At 45.1% G+C, this 14,783-nt stretch overlaps 2 protein-coding genes across 2 annotated transcripts in view; both read right to left on the minus strand.

Annotated features, from left to right (window-relative positions):
- The window catches only part of LOC144109417 (ATP-binding cassette sub-family A member 17-like), a 45,164-nt gene extending 34,895 nt beyond the window's left edge, over positions 1-10,269 (minus strand). Inside the window, exons 1-4 of the mRNA XM_077642205.1 lie at positions 10,013-10,269; positions 6,522-6,624; positions 4,685-4,794; positions 1,724-1,824 (exon numbers count right to left, since the gene is read on the minus strand). Of these exons, the coding sequence (XP_077498331.1) occupies positions 1,724-1,824; positions 4,685-4,794; positions 6,522-6,624; positions 10,013-10,236 (538 nt within the window). The 5' untranslated portion in view covers positions 10,237-10,269. The remainder of the gene's footprint in view (positions 1-1,723; positions 1,825-4,684; positions 4,795-6,521; positions 6,625-10,012) is intronic.
- A 956-nt stretch (positions 10,270-11,225) lies between these two features.
- Positions 11,226-14,783, minus strand: part of LOC144109789 (phospholipid-transporting ATPase ABCA3-like) — a 41,119-nt gene continuing 37,561 nt past the window's right edge. The window contains exons 10-11 of the mRNA XM_077642578.1: positions 12,053-12,207; positions 11,226-11,426 (exon numbers count right to left, since the gene is read on the minus strand). Coding sequence (XP_077498704.1) covers positions 11,226-11,426; positions 12,053-12,207 — 356 coding nt within the window. The remainder of the gene's footprint in view (positions 11,427-12,052; positions 12,208-14,783) is intronic.

Genomic DNA, 14,783 nt, shown 5'->3' on the forward strand with positions numbered 1-14,783 from the left:
TTACTCCACATCTTCCTACTTCAGCAAGAACCGAATGCTGCCTATACAAACATTATATTATGAGCGTCTGTCGCAGGTGGCATTCTTGAAACTCATAGCCAATCGGCAACAATTTTTTATTAATACACGACCGATCAAACACCATATGTGTTTACACACACAAATATAGAGAAACGAAGAAACAGAACAAACTATGGTATGCCGTCTTTGAACTGGCAAATCTCAAACCTTTTGATCTCCCATCCCGAGTTAATTGATATTATGGAGAAATCTTCTCTCTTTGCTTTTCGTAAGCGGGCGAAAAGTTACTTTCTGGAAAATTCTCTATACTTGTTTTTCTGCTTACATCTTTCTATTGATCGCACATTTGTTTTATTTTATACGTACACAGTTAGTTTCTATACATATGTTCGATCTGTGTCTGCTCTTGCACTGCTCTGTTCTGTGATTTTTCTTTGTTTTTTCTAGGCGTACAATTAGTTTCTGTAGATATGTTTGATCTGTCTTCTCTTGCGTTGTCCTTTTCTGTGATTTTTAGACTTGTTTTCTGAATAATAAGAATAGAATCAATGTTTATATAAGGAAGTTTTGTTGTACAAACATTTACATTGTGATCATTATATTGTTTATGTATGTGCATATAAGTGCTCCTTGCTGTTGTGTTCGAGTTGTCCTTAGGGCCCAGTCAGGCGGATTGATTTTCGCCTTTTGCCCTCTGCACCAAGACACTGTGTTGTCTGAATTTTCTGAATAAAAAATAATAATAATAAAACAGACAAATGATTGCTGTCAGTAAATCACGCTGCCTTAATTCGGCATCGGTGCTTTTTTTGTCCTATGTTCTGTTGGCACCAGGATAAGAAATTTGTGTGTGCGGGTGGGGGGTCTCTCTTCGCCGCAGTGAAGTTACCGTGCTGCAGTTAGCTTCCTTTTTGTCGGGGGAGGGGGGGGGTGCAATTTTGAAAGTGCCTGCAAGCATTACGCACCACCAACTGGCTGAGTTATAAGCGTGGGCGATATATTTGAAAAGAAATTCAATAACCGAAAAAGAAAGAAATAATTGGCTCCGCGGTTACGGAAATGTAACGCGAAATTCAGCGGGCATCTTGTGCACAACTGGAATGCAGTGAGGTTGGAAATCTGAAATGCCTTTTGCAACGTAGACAATGATAATACCTTGAAATAATTACAACAGTAACTGTGACAATGGCTAGCCGGAATACCCGGGTGTTTTGTGGTTGCAAAATACAAAAGCGCTGGCGGCTAGTGTGTTCATCAAAAAATTGGCTGCGGTTTAACTACCCCTGAACCTGATTAGAGAGCGAAGGCTGCGGTGTATCGGGCAAGTAGACGCGGCTTGGCGCCTCTAACGTTGAGTGCATTCCGCACACTGGATAGGCAACGCGGCCACTCCGTCACCCTGGCTGTTGGCAGTTAAATTAATGCTTGATGGCGGTCGCCCAATGAACGCTGCGGCCTATTCTACCTCTCTCTACCGGCGAATCGGAAGGTCAAAGTTCAAGCGGTGCGACACCATGCTAGACCATATATGTAAGGCCTGCAGCCACACTTGACCACTGGCTCACTTGAAGCTCAACCAACAGCGCGCAGCGAAATTGGCTTTACCTAGCGTAGTGAAGCTTTCGCTTCAATTTCGCTGTGTTAAGCGGCTGCTGGTACTAATCACGGTGTCGTATCGCCATTTAATTAGGACGCCTCGCACCTTGCTTCTCTTTGGCCGCGTCCACTTCCTGTTGTGCCGGGCTTGCAGCGCGTGTGTCACCAGCCCCGACTTTAGGCTTGGGCTCCTGTCCACTGACCATGCTGGAAGAAGGCGAAAAAATTTCACTCCTTGCCTCAGGGTGCGACGAGCGATCAGTGCTATATTCAGCGACAACTTTTCTGGCAATGACGCGAAAGCCACGGGGCTGAAGCACGCCCCCTCTCCTTGCGCAACGGAGTATCATCAGTATGATCAGCCTGACTACACCAACTGCAGGGCAAAGGGGTCTTCCATGTCTCTCTAATTAACCCTCTCCTTTTCCAGCTGCGGCCACCCTATGCCTGCGAACTTCTTAAACTCATCCGCCCACCTAACCTTCTGCCGCCCCCTGCTACGCTTGCCTTCTCTTGGAATCCACTCCGTTACCACTAAGGACCAGCGGAGTATAGCTTGCTGTTATTTGTTTTCTCTTAGAACATAATATGCTGTCAGTGTGCGTTATTTTAGGCGTATGTTTGACACAACTGCGAACCTGATTTTTACAACAAATCTGCTAGGCCCGTCTAGTTGCAATAAGCTACCATAGATGGCGCCAGCTGTACCAGTGACGAAGTCAATATACCGTTGAAAAAGCAACCCAGCATGCTGCCAGGCGCACCGTCTTGCGGTATTACTGCAAAACTGTGAAAACTTTTGCAGGTCAACCAGTTAATCAATTTTAGCAGCCATCATGCCCGGACAAGATTCACCCTCCCATCCTAGCACTATTCCCACTTCAGACCCTCCTCCCCCTCCCCGAGCCTTCCTCCTCGGAGGGTTGACCCTTTTTAAATCCCGCCAATGATGAACGCTTTGCCCAAACGAAGACAAGACCTTTTGTCGAAACGCTGGCAAGCACACAGAGGTTTTCCCTCCCTTTTTCCTGGTGTAGCATGCCAGGCCGGCAACCAGGCAGACCTGTCCTGTTCCATTAAGTCCCTCCTGCTCCTCCTCCTCCTCCTCATCCTCCTCCCTTGTTCACGTTGTGACGTTCAAAGAGTTATTAGTCGCACCTGAGACGTTTTAGTGTAGTAATGTTAAGGTCACAGAAACAAACAAAAGGGGCCGAAATTCTCACGAGGCCAATTTAAGAAGGTTGCTGATGGAGGCTAGCCTAACGTTTTATCACCCATTATAACACCATTTCATTTTCTCTTATAGCGTAATCGAAGCATTGGTTTCACGGTCCAATTGTACCGCGCTGCCTGAAAATTTATCAAATACACAATTCTGTGGAAAAATAACTAATTCGAAAAATTAAACGGCGGTTATACACCCCGATAATGCGGATGATCAGCTCTATAGATTGTCCACATCGTGGTTTTGCAATAGTTGCATTTTCTTTGGATGCTGCTGCGACACCTGAGCGTGTGATAATAATAATTGGTTTTGGGGAAAGGAAATGCGCAGTATCTGTCTCATATATCGTTGGACACCTGAACCGCGCCGTAAGGGAAGGGATAAAGGAGGGAGTGAAAGAAGAAAGGAAGAGAGAGGTGCCGTAGTGGAGGGCTCCGGGATAATTTCGACCACCTGGGGATCTTTAACGTGCACTGACATAGCACAGCACACGGGCGCCTTAGCGTTTTTCCTCCATAAAAAGCAGCCGCCGCGGTCGGGTTCGAACCCGGGAACTCCGGATCAGTAGTCGAGCGCCCTAACCACTGAGCCACCGCGGCGGGTTTTGCAATAGTCGCATTTTCTTTGAATGCTGCTGCGGCACGTGAGTGTGTGACGATTGCGTTTTTGTATTCCTAGGGTTACACGAGCGCTTTACGATGTGAAAATTGTGCTGGCACAGAATTGCGCATTTTGCCTTGCAGCGTGTTTGAGGGCAGAGACTCATGAACGTTCGTTCTCTGTTCGACCCGCCGCACGTTTATGGCTCTGGACTCCAGCACATATAAGCGCATAAGAGGGTTCTCAATTGGGCTAGTCGGTTGTAATCACACATGTTAGTAGCGCATTAGGGGGGCTGTCACCCTTCATACGTTTCTCCAGAGTGGGCAGCGAGTGCCCCCCTCCCCTGCCCCAGTCTCCAACACCTTGCACTCGAGGAGATGAGATTTCTGACAAACGCTTCAATTGTAGGGTGTTATTAATGTAAAGCACAGTGAGGCTGAGCTAGTTTACTTTTGTAGCCAGTCGACGTTGATTGTTTGACCCTTCTTCATGAGCATGATTACCAGAATTGAAACAGACTGCGCACAAACTTTTTTAATGAAGTTGATTGTTCCTGTGTGTACACCTCATAATGCTGCCAGTTTTATCCAAAATTTATATGCATTAACAGATACACGTCTAAACAGCAAAATTAGAAACATTAAAAAAAATATAAAACTTTATGTCTATAAACTTCAAATAAATAAGTAGCAAGAGAAACTCGAAGTCCTGCCCCCACTCAAAAAAAAATGTTTAGGAGTGCCTGCGCAACGCGACTGATGTGTCACATCGCCGCGCTCTGGCAGTGCAACTGCCGCGGCTACTACTGCGCAGGAGCGCAAGATATCACCTCATGGTGTCGCCCCTCGCTTCGCGCTAACTTTTTCATCAGATAAGATGAAGCGAAAGCAAAGGGCGGCGCATATACATTGAATGGTCACCTCTTAAAAATATTTTTTTAGACTTTCTATATACATATCCCACAGACTATTCCATACACAAAACATCCTACAGACAGTATAGAAGCAATCCACAGACTTATGGCCGTGCACTTTCAGTCTTCTTTTTTATATGAAGTCTACGGACTAGGAATAGACGACAAGGAATCTATAGAAAGGCAGTAGAGTTTATCAGAAGGCTATAGAAAGTATATAGAGTGTTTTCATAAGGGAAGATGCACGGCGACGACGACTACGACGCGGAGGCCGGGAACCATGGCTTTAACAGCTAGCGCTGTAATAGGCGAAATCCCGCACGCACCTTATGTACACGTCCTCCATCGTGCAGGAGGTGAGACTCATGAATGCGATGCCCAGCACGATGCGCCTCTTCTCCAGGTAGTGCAGCATCCTGGCCATGCGGGGCGCGTACTGCACGGTTCAACACGCAGCGATGAGCCAACGCAAAACAGGAAGGGCATATGTTACTTCACCTATACGTCACACCGATGAAAACAAATTCATGGGCGATCAATGCGACTGATGCGTAGAGAATGCGTTAGCATGGTGGCTCAGGTTTCGTGAGCGCTTCCTGTTGATGAACTGAATTTGTCATTCACACTAGTGACTTTTTGAAGAGACACTGAAGTGATTTTGATGGGCATATTCTAGTGCAACACATCTGTAGAGGTGGTTTTTGTGGATATTCGAGTCAAATTTAAAAGCTCTGCGCTGACCCTGTAATTTATAAATAAATTTTAGAAATCTCTGCTCGCAGTAGCTCGCAATCGATTGGGGCGACACACCTCACCGCGCGTCCCCTACCCCGATGACGTCAGAGGGCAGAACAGCCATCTTTCAAGCTCACACTGTCTGCCCACTGACGTCATCGGGGGAAGGGACGCGCGGTGAGGTGTGTCGCCGCAATCGGTTGCGAGCTACTGCGATAATCCGTCCATCAGCCCACCCACCCATCCGTCTCGCCCCTTCCACTTTGTATGTCCAAGTGCTCGTGTGGTTCAGTTTTTGAAGGCAGGTAAATAGTGATGCAGGCGGTTGCCAGAGCTCAGCGCGAGAGGCACGGATGAAATTTAATGACGACGACGATATCCAAAAAGCACAACGCGATAAGCGGAAGAATGCAGCGAAGGGCAAATGGGCTGAAGCAGCGGCCAGCGAAGAGGTTCTGTTCGCACAGCCGTGGGATAGAATCCCGCTCGAGTCCATAAGTGTAGTAAGTTTTGTCTGCTTTGTCGGAGGCTTGTCACATACAGACGGCCACTGCCGGGTTTTCATTCACATAAGCATTGTAACACTAACATATCAATCCCTTACAAAACTTACTTTACAGACTCTATAGACTGTCCATAGACTTCTGTATAAAGTCTATAGACTCTCTGTAGGCAAATCCTAGAGAAGAGTCTATAGGCGATACAAATCTTATAGACAGTCTATAGACAATCTAGATTTATGGCCGTACACTTTTCGGAGGCTTGTCACATACAGACGACGGCCGCCGGGTTATCATTCACATATGCATTGTAACACTAACATACCAATCCCTTACAAAAATTTCTTTAGACAGTCTATAGACTGTCCACAGACTTGTGTCTATAATGTCTATAGACTCTCTGTAGACAAATCCTAGAGAACAGTCTATAGGCAATACAAATCCTACAGACAGTCTATTGGCAATCTATATATTTATGGCCATACACTTTCAATAGACTTTTGTCTATAGACTATGATTTTGAATAAAGGCGAGCGCTTGTTTCGTCTGTCTTATTCCTGTGCTATCTGTTTTGCGCATCACCTTTATTCAAAATCATGCACCAACTAGCCCCCCAGGGTATAATACTATAGACTATGAATGGACAAAAATATCTATAGGACGGCAATAGAGACTAAGAGAAGTCTATAGACTGTATATAGACCATTTCTATGAGGGATAAACGATCACGTTAATTCTAGCTGCGAACACTGCGTGACGTCTATACTTTCCGCGCGTGCTGTGTGTGCGATGCCAAGATGCTTCTTTGCAGTGTCTGCGCCGTCTTTTCCATAAGCTACTCAGTAAAGCAACTAACGGCGCACTTGGCTTAGAAGAGCCTGGGACAAGAATATGGCCAAAGTAATGAAGCCAAGTCGAGCCAAATTACCTGGAGGGAGTCGCTCAGGTTGAACACCATCTCCAGTTTGGTCACCCGCTTGGGCTCCACTGCTCCCATGTGGTACTGGACGACTTTTTTGACGTCGCGCTCCCTGCGATATCAAAGTGCGGAAAACATTATTAAGACGAAAGCCTTTAATGCCTCATACTGTCGTCCGTCCGTTAACAGAGGGTGTCACTCGTGTTAATTCCGGAACTAAAAAGATCAGAGAAAACCAATGGTTGCTTCAGACAGAGGAGGAAAAAATGAACCTATAAGCCACGTTTGATGTCTGCAGAGTAATTAGTTAATTAATTATAGTAAAAAAATGTCCAAATAGCGTCTAAATAGCGTGGACATCGATATAGCCACGGGAACGGTGTGACGTCACTTCTACCAGAAGTTGTCATGGCATAGTGAAAATTGGCATTGAATGGTCGGGAAAACGTCGAATTTGTGCAAATTAGATGAAAAAATATGTAATTAAGCGTAATTAATACTTAAGATCCTCGAAAGATGTATAGTTTGGGTATCGATATAGCCACGGGAATGGCGTGACGTCACATCCACCGGATGTCGTCACGGCATAGTGATATTTGTCACAGAATGGTCGGCTTTCGCCTCTCAAGACGTTAGTTGCCAAAGTGTCTCGTAATTTTTAGATTAAGGAGTCATCTTTTGCAGCTACATAATGATTCAGTGGCAGGTGGAGTGTATCCTGATGAACTCAAGTTACAAATGTAATGCCTATTTTCAGAGAGCGTGAGCAATCCCCGCTATCCAACCACAGGCCGATATAAACATTAAGTGTAATTAGTAAAGCGTTTGCAGAAGTGCTTTCCGTAAAGATACCGAAATATTTAAGAACGACAACCCCTGTCCCACAAAGCATGGCTTCAGACTCCCAAGATCCATGTATGTATCACCTCTTGTTCTTAGGCAACTGGTAAATACAGCTTTACTTAAATAGCGTTAGTAGTACGCATACATATGAAAAGCTTTTAGCATCGTTGACCACATAATACTACTAGAGAAAATAGAACCCTCATCTTTAGGGCGCAATCATTATGACGCAATCATGTATTGCAATTCAGGACGGAAGAAACGCGTGAAGAACTTCGTTCCAACGCCATAAATTACCGCACTCGGCGTGCCGCACGGTTCCATGTTCGGGCCCCTCTCTTTTTCGTTGTATGTCAGTAATCAGTCATTAGTTCTGAGCTGATGTGAACCTACATGCACCCACGAGACTAATTCATATTGCACAGGGGATACATTAGAGGAATTTCGCACAGAATTATTAAGAAGCTTAGGAATGTTTCGCAGTGGTTTGGGCAAAATTGCCTTACTGTTAACACGTGGAAAGCGAAGTGGACCTTGTTTCGATCAAGAAGAATGTAAGTTGTGACCACTTAGCAATAACCCTGAATGGCACGCGTTTGCACAGCCTCCCAGTGCAAGTATCTCGAGCGTTGTTCGAATCTGACGTGCACGCGAAAAAAAGCAAATTAATAATAGTTGCTCCAAATTAGCTTACGGCGGCGATGTTTCAGTATATGCGCATAGATTTTGCGCAAACTATATTTTTCATTTCTTCACATGCAGTAGTGCAATCGTCTAAAGACAAGGGACAGTACTTACAAAACGTATTTGGATCAATTATTCGCCCACAGAAACGTGCCATTCGTATCAGGACTTTCTCAATATACCCCAGCCTTGTTAATCACTTTTCTGACAAGTCCGCATATTACCCATATTAATGGCATGCGCACAGAAGACGGTTTAAGTAGCAGACACATACCAAGTAAAGATCATATTCCCATTAAACTGATTATATTACCAATGAACTGAAGTTCAGCTTAAGTTAAGGACAACGCAGCGAGCCATGGAAAGAAAAATGATAGGTGTAACGTTAAGAGATCGGAAGCGGGCAGAGTGGGTGAGGGAACAAACACGGGTTAATGACATCCTAGTCGAAATCAAGAGAAAGAAATGGGCTTGGGCAGGGCATGTAATGCGAAGGCAAGATAACCGCTGGTCTTTAAGGGTAACGGAGTGGGTTCCAAGAGAAAGTAAGCGTAGCAGGGGGCGGCAAAAGGTTAGATGGGCGGATGAGATTAAGAAGTTTGCAGGCAAAGGGTGGATGCAGCTGGCAAAGGATAGGGTTAATTGGAGAGACATGGGAGAGGCCTTTGCCCTGCAGTGGGTGTAGTAGGGCTGATGATGATGATGATGATGATGATTACCAATGACAAAAAGCACTCATTAATAATCATTATAACCACCCATTATGTTGCAACACTTACGTTCAAATGCTTGTGCAATATTGCAGCACCCGTAAACTAATATGACGTAAAGCCTATGCATAATTTCCTGGCAGCTTTATAACTTGTTCGCCTTCACTCCGTAGAAATGTGCAGACATGTTGAGATCTTATTTTAAATTTTTCTTAGCCCATTGCACTTTAGGTAGAATAACAATCTATAAAGAACTGTGCGCCTTTTATTGCTGTTCTTATTGTCCTTAGTAACTGTTCGCTTCATTTTATAAAAAATGTTTATCTATAAGGACCAACTGTGATGTAAAAAATTTGCTTGCTTTAACGACTATTCATAAAACTCCTATGCCGAGTACTGGGGTCCTTCCTTCATAAAAATGCAACGTAAACCCTTGGAGTAATAATAAAACATTTGATTCTGATTTTTCATTTTGTTGATTTGTAGCCTGTCACATATTTGCACTGCTAAGAATCAAGTGTCTGTGCCCTATTTATGTCCAGTTGTTCTGAGGTCTGCAGTTTATACCATGATTTATTTCGTTTTGGGAATTCTTCATTGACCACAAAGGCTTTGTACCCAACCAACGTCTGTCAGTTTTGCAAAATAAAAAGTAAGAAAAGTAGAAGTCCTGTGCTCCGAGTCCTTTGGGTGTTGGGGGCTCAGCCCAAGCCAGGCAAAGCGGGCAGTTAGTACATTGTTTCTCGAGTGACTTATTCAGAGGCAGATCATTGGGCCGTCATACAGCTGGCTGGCAGACAGATGGCTAGGTGTCTAGGTGAACTGATCAGTGGATATGGACATAGACGGACGAATGAGTTCTTCGTTCCTTTCTCCGTCAACGTGTTAGGAATGAAGTCACTTGACCAATCAGGTGTTGTAATACGCTTGTATGATAGGCCATTCAACACGAAGCTATTACCTAATGGGCATTGAACCTCTACTGGACGTCCGCAGAACGTCTCAAATGTCCCCAGGACATCCAAGGGAGTACATCCAATGGGACATACATCCAAGTACATCAAAGGAGGACATCCAATGGGCGCTTGGATGTCCCAGGACATCCAAGTGCCCATTGGGTAGGTGACAATGGGCATTGAAGCTCCCTTAGATGCCCTGGGGATGTGTGGGACGTCCTGTGAACGTCCACAGAACGTCCAATGTAGATTCAGTGCCCGTTGGGTAGGTAATCAATGAAGATCAGTCAGCGCAGGCGCACCGCACCTGAAGTTAGCCAGCTTGGTGAAGCGCAGGAAGAACCCGGAGTCGAACTTGGTCTTGAGCCAGGTGGGTGATCCGGCGCACACCAGGCGGCCGTCTCGCATGACGATGAGTCGGTCGGCGAGCACCTCGGCCTCCTCGATGCTCTGCGTGGTGACGAGGACGCTGCTGCGGCGGCTCATTCGTGCCAGCACCTCCCACACCTCGTGACGGCATTTGGGGTCCATCAGCCTGGTCGGCTCGTCGAAGATCAGCAGGGCAGTCTGCGGCGGGCACAGGCAGGAGTCAGCCTCGGGCGTCGCGATTGCCTCCGCAGTTCCCGATGCTGGGCACGGACAGCGATCCGAGCGCAGCCAGGGGCAGGAAACTCAAGCTAGTTTTGGTTCGAAATAATTCAGCACACTCTGGTGACTGAAGGAGAACTAATGGAAAAAAGTGAATAATTCCTGTGCGTGTAAACAGCGCCAGAGATGGCAGAGGTGCCCGGATTATCTGAGGCCCCGAAAACGAAAATGCTCTGTTTTCGCAGGCAGTGGTTTGAATGCCACTGAGACACGAATTTTTTTTCTGCTGGATACCGTTGCCATGTAAACAATACGACGCTCTAGTTGGTTTCATTCCGGCCGCTATGGGGAGGAATCGGCGCTGACGTCTAGATTAGCTGTACAATGGTGTCCATAGAAGTTGCCTAACCCTGGCGTAGCGTGGATGTTAGCTTGGCTAACCGGGAACGTACAGGGCGTGGTCCTCTGACTATACCCGCCACAGCTTTGACTATAGTGCGAAGTCAAGAAATGCTGCTACTACGTTGCGAATTGCTATGATACCTACAACCTTCATAAAAGAACTAGTGGGAGAATTCGGCGTGAAATTTAACGCGGAACGCTGCGGAAACCTTCCACTTACTCTTGATGGTAAAGTAATTGGGAGGATGAATAGCAGCGATTGACGGAGGACCTCATAAAGGAAGGTGTAAGTCATATTCCAGGACGACAACACTAAAGTAAAATTAATCAGCCCGGCCGCGTTGGTAGTGACAGTTGACAGTATATGGTGATGGCTTTACGGTAAACTAAAGGCAGGTGTTCACTAAAAGGTACCAAACGCAGTTATCCGTCGGCATGTTGGCATGTAGGTAGCATGTATCACTTGTCTCTGTTGACGTCAGTCATGTAACGTTGCAGTGCAACTTAAATCTCCCGGAAAATGGAGGCACTTATCGCGCGATTCTGAACAAAGTGGGCGCAGAAGAGAAATGCACCTGCTGAGCACCGCACGTGGCGATGGCCACACACAGAACACGCTGCAGGCGATGCGACAGCTGAGACACTAGGCTGTCCTTGTGCTGTTCGATATTCATCGTCCGAAGGACCACGCTGGTCAGCTGCTCAGCGTCGCTCCAATCCGCTTGGCGAAGCTGCATGTGCCCAGGAAGAAAACTGCTGATGCACAGATCAAATTGCGAAACCATTTATATGTTATCTTCTCGTGTGCGGTTCAAGACTTTCTTTTCATGTCCAACATGCTAAAGGACAAAAATTTTGAAAATGGGAAAATCGTACGATACTGTTATGGAAATATTGAAGGTAATGGTCCAGTCTTATGATGTGTATCAACATCTTTCTTTTAGAAAGTTTCCATTTATCGCATAGAGCTGTTAAGACTGCCATTGAAAACCAATGGGGGACGCTTTTGACGATAGCAAAAACGCTAAAAGAAAAAAAATTCTAAACTGCCGTCGGGTGATATACGAATATATTGATTGTTAAAGTGATATCTTCCATTCTATGAAAAAACTGCGGTTATAAACGGTTTCCTGTTTAAGAATGCGTTTGTCCAGAATTGTTGGGCATGTCCCGCACTACAAAAATGCTCAAGAATTTTTCAGCCTCTCAGCCAGACTGTGACGCCATCTTTCGTCTCTCATGTACTTAAACAAAGAATGAACTTAACTTGAACTTCTGTTGAGGTCATTTTTGAAATTTGCGACAATATGGCGGCACAGAGTCTCGATCCGCCGAAGGGAAACAAGACACCACTCACGGCCGAAAAGAACAGCAGGTGTTCCTCGACGGTGAGGTCATCGAAGAGTTCGCCCTCATCCGGGCAGACGCTGAAGTAGTCCCACGTGCGGCCAGACATTCCGGTGGCGTCGTAGTTGCACACGTACGCTTCGCCGCTTGTCGGCAGCTGCATACCTGTCCAGGTGAAGGCGGGGCAAATACGGTAGTAATGGTTTTTGAAGGCGCTGTGCGGAGCTACAGGACGCCTGGTGATTTCAGCACGTCATGAATTAGACCAGGATGACCGGAAAGCAGGCTTCTAAGCAACGCGATACACATTTATTCCTTTAAAAATGGTCCACAGATTTTTTCATTTTTCGACTTGTTCTCAGGTTGGAACTCTTGAATTTTGGCTGTTTCCTGACGGTAGTTTTCTCCGCGCCTTTGCTGCCAACTTCAAACGCGAGGTGCGCAAAAAAATCCGTGAGCTGAAAACAAGTTTAGAACACATAAGCCAAGACGTTGAGGACTTCCGAAAAGAGCGTGCTAATTTGAAGAAAGAAAACGCTGCTCTCAGAGCAATTAATGATGAAATTACAGATGGTCATCGACAACTGAAAAAAATTGCAACTGAAAACTTGCTGCGAATCACTGCACAGGAACAGTACTCTAGGAGGAACACCTTTGAAATTAAAGGGATTCCCCAAAAATAAAATGAAAACGTAATTGATGTCCTCGCCAAGGTTGGCTATGTAGTCAGAGAGCCAATAACAGAAAAGGATGTTCAAGTGTGCCATCGGGTTCCTACACGGAAGACCACCACCGACAGAAATGAATCCAGTGAAGGTGACAATAAAAGGCAGCAGGGAAAAACTGGACTTGGCTCAAACATTGTGGTGGGATTCAATAATCGTGCGAAGCATGATGCCGTTCTTGGAAAAGCAAAAAAGATGAAGTTTCAATCAGATGAACTGGGCTTCTCTGAGCATCTGTGCCCGAAGCTGAAAAAACTGCTAGGCATGACTATCAGTAGGAAACGTGACATTAAATGGCGTTTTGCGTGGGTTAAGAACGGCAGTGTACGCACGTCAATCTGAAACCTCTCATGTGATAAGAATTCACTGTGAAGCTGATATGGACAAGATTTCAATGTGGTCCCCACCCCTTAAGCTCACAGAAACTTATCTCTTCTTTTTTTTCTTGTTTTATGGCTGCACCTAAAGATATCGTTAGCCCTCTCGACAGTAGCAGTCTCGGCGTCCTGCACTGTAATGCCCAATGTGCGCGAAACAAAACAGATGAACTCACTGTGTTCCTTAGCGAATTCTGTTACAGTTTTCATTCTATTATGATCACTGAAACATGGTGCACATGTGAGGATGATGTGTTGAGTCTGCCTGGATAAAGAAGTTTTTATTTAAATAGGAGAAACCGACGTGGCGATGGTGTGCTGCAGTTGGTATCGGAAAATTTTTCGTGTTCTTTGCAACCAGCATTTTCAGAATTTAATGACGACTATGAAGCTATAACGCTACAGTGTAAAAGCAAACTATTTGGGGTCCTTTACCGCTCCCCTCAAGGGAACATGAACCATTTTTTCGGCCATTTCGAAAAGTTACCTTAATTTCGCAACTGTTAATAAGATGCATTTGATTCTAGGCGGTGACTGCAACATTAACTTATTAGAAACACAGTGCCGGCACGTGATTTTCAGATACTTCATGATTCATATTTTTGTCAGTGTTATATCTGTATCTACACGAATCAGTCATCACTCCGAAAGAATTTTAGACTTACTTGTGACAAATAACATTCATGACTGTGTAATGTCGGGGAGAATTGCAACAAGCTTAAGCGATCATTTCCCTATCTACATGTTCTGCAAAGCAGGCGACTTTCTTAAGAGGAGAAAACTGTTCGGAGACATATACTCTGCGAGAAATAAATCTGGAGATCCTAGAAATATTCAGAAACGAAATTTTACTCATATGTTGGTACTGATCCGGAGTTCCCGGGTTCGAACCCGACCGCGGCGGCTGCGTTTTTATGGAGGAAAAAACGCCAAGGCGCCCGTGTGCTGTGCGATGTCAGTGCACGTTAAAAATACCCAGGTGGTCGAAATTATTCCGGAGCCCTCCACTACGGCACCTATTCTTCCTTTCTTCTTTCACTCCCTCCTTTATCCCTTCCCTAACGGCGCGGTTCAGGTGTCCAACGATATACGAGACAGATACTGCGCCATTTCCTTTCCCCAAAAACCAATTATTATTATTATAATATGTTGGCACCCAGTGTTTGAATGCACATGTGCTGAAAAAGCCTATGAAACATTCATGGCACTTTTCACAATAATGCTACTATTCCTGCCTTAAACTTAAAGTGGTAAAGAAGTGTAAAAAAACTGCGTAAGCCGTGGATGACAGATGAATCTCTTGGAATGATAAAGAGGAAAGAAAAATTGTACGAGACGTTCATAAAAACAAAGAACCTGGATGACCTTGCAGCTTTAGAAAAAATACAGCAATTTAACAAACTTTTTACGTAAAATAAAAGACACTTACTTTGTAAATCTTTTTTCCTGTACAAAAAGTGATGCCTTATGGCGCGAACTCGGCGAACTCTTGAACGCAGACACTCGCCACAATGGTGAATTTCGTTTAACAGTAATTAATGAACTACTGGAGGGCGAAGAACTGGCAGAAAAGTTTAATGAACACTTTTCAACTCTCTCCTAATGTTCGCACGCAGTTGACAGGAATGGAGCTAAAGCA

Source organism: Amblyomma americanum, chromosome 11 (assembly GCF_052857255.1).
Source record: "Amblyomma americanum isolate KBUSLIRL-KWMA chromosome 11, ASM5285725v1, whole genome shotgun sequence".
Lineage (NCBI taxonomy): Eukaryota > Metazoa > Arthropoda > Arachnida > Ixodida > Ixodidae > Amblyomma > Amblyomma americanum.